Source organism: Dothidotthia symphoricarpi, assembly GCF_010015815.1.
Source record: "Dothidotthia symphoricarpi CBS 119687 unplaced genomic scaffold P153scaffold_51, whole genome shotgun sequence".
NCBI classification, from domain to species: domain Eukaryota; kingdom Fungi; phylum Ascomycota; class Dothideomycetes; order Pleosporales; family Dothidotthiaceae; genus Dothidotthia; species Dothidotthia symphoricarpi.
In genome coordinates this window covers 841-1891 of record NW_022985058.1, presented here as the reverse complement: position 1 = coordinate 1891, position 1051 = coordinate 841, and the positions used below count along the sequence as shown (strand labels likewise).

The 1051-nt window shown below is 58.6% G+C and overlaps 1 protein-coding gene across 1 annotated transcript; it reads left to right on the top strand.

Annotated features, from left to right (window-relative positions):
- Positions 1–202: 202 nt before the first annotated feature.
- P153DRAFT_304573 (uncharacterized protein) lies at positions 203–591 on the top strand (the record flags this gene model as incomplete). The annotated part of the gene is made up of 2 exons (XM_033664569.1): positions 203–330; positions 354–591. Coding segments are annotated over 2 exons (366 nt in total), but the record flags the coding sequence as incomplete, so codon positions are not given.
- Positions 592–1051: the final 460 nt, after the last annotated feature.

Below are 1051 nucleotides of genomic sequence, written 5' to 3'. Positions count from 1 at the left end.
GTAACGGGGGGTAAGTAATAGGGGGTTTTGCGGTAAGTAATAGGGGGTTTACCCCTAAATTACCTGGGGGCCTCCCCCCCGGACCGCCCGTTATTTCAGGGGCTTACCCCCCTAGACCGCCCGTTATTTTGGGGGGCTCCCCCCCTAAGGCCCCCGCTGTAACGGGGGGTAAGCAATAGGGGGTTTCGCGGTAAGTAATAGGGGGTTTGCCCCCAAATTACCTGGGGGCCTCCCCCCCGGACCGCCTATTTTTTTAGGGGCTTACCCCCCCAGACCGCCTGTTATTTCAGGGGGCTTCCCCCCCAAGGCCCCCGCCGTAATGGGGGGTAAGTAATAGGGGGTTTCGCGGTAAGCAATAGGGGGTTTGCCCCTAAATTACCTAGGGGCCTCCCCCCCGGACCGCCTATTTTTTTGGGGGCTTACCCCCCCGGACTGCCTGTTATTTTGGGGGCTTACCCCCCCGGACTGCCCGTTATTTCGGGGGCTTACCCCCCCAGACCGCCTGTTATTTCGGGGGCTTACCCCCCCGGACCGCCCGTTATTTTGGGGGGCTCCCCCCCCAAGGCCCCCGCCGTAACGGGGGGTAAGTAATAGAGGGTTTCGCGGTAAGTAATAGGGGGTTTGCCCCTAAATTACCCAGGGGCCTCCCCCCTGGACCGCCTATTTTTTCGGGGGCTTACCCCCCCAGACTGCCTATTATTTTAGGGGGCTCCCCCCCCAAGGCCCCCGCCGTAACGGGGGGTAAGTAATAGGGGGTTTCGCGGTAAGTAATAGGGGGTTTAGCTCCGGTCCTATTTCCCCCAAGGCCCGCTCCCAATCTAGAAATAAGTAATAGGGGGTTTATAACTAGAGCCGGCAAGGGCAACTGCCTACCTAGAGAGATACTCTCTAGTAGGCCGCTGCCGAAACTGGGTACCTACAACCGGAAGCTGCTAAAGTAATAGGGGAATTACCACCCTAGAACTGCTAGCAGCCCCCCCCCCATCTCCCCTTTTGTAGGCTGGCCTTTGGGGCCTTAACTTTCCAAACAGGGAGGGAGGTATTCCTATTT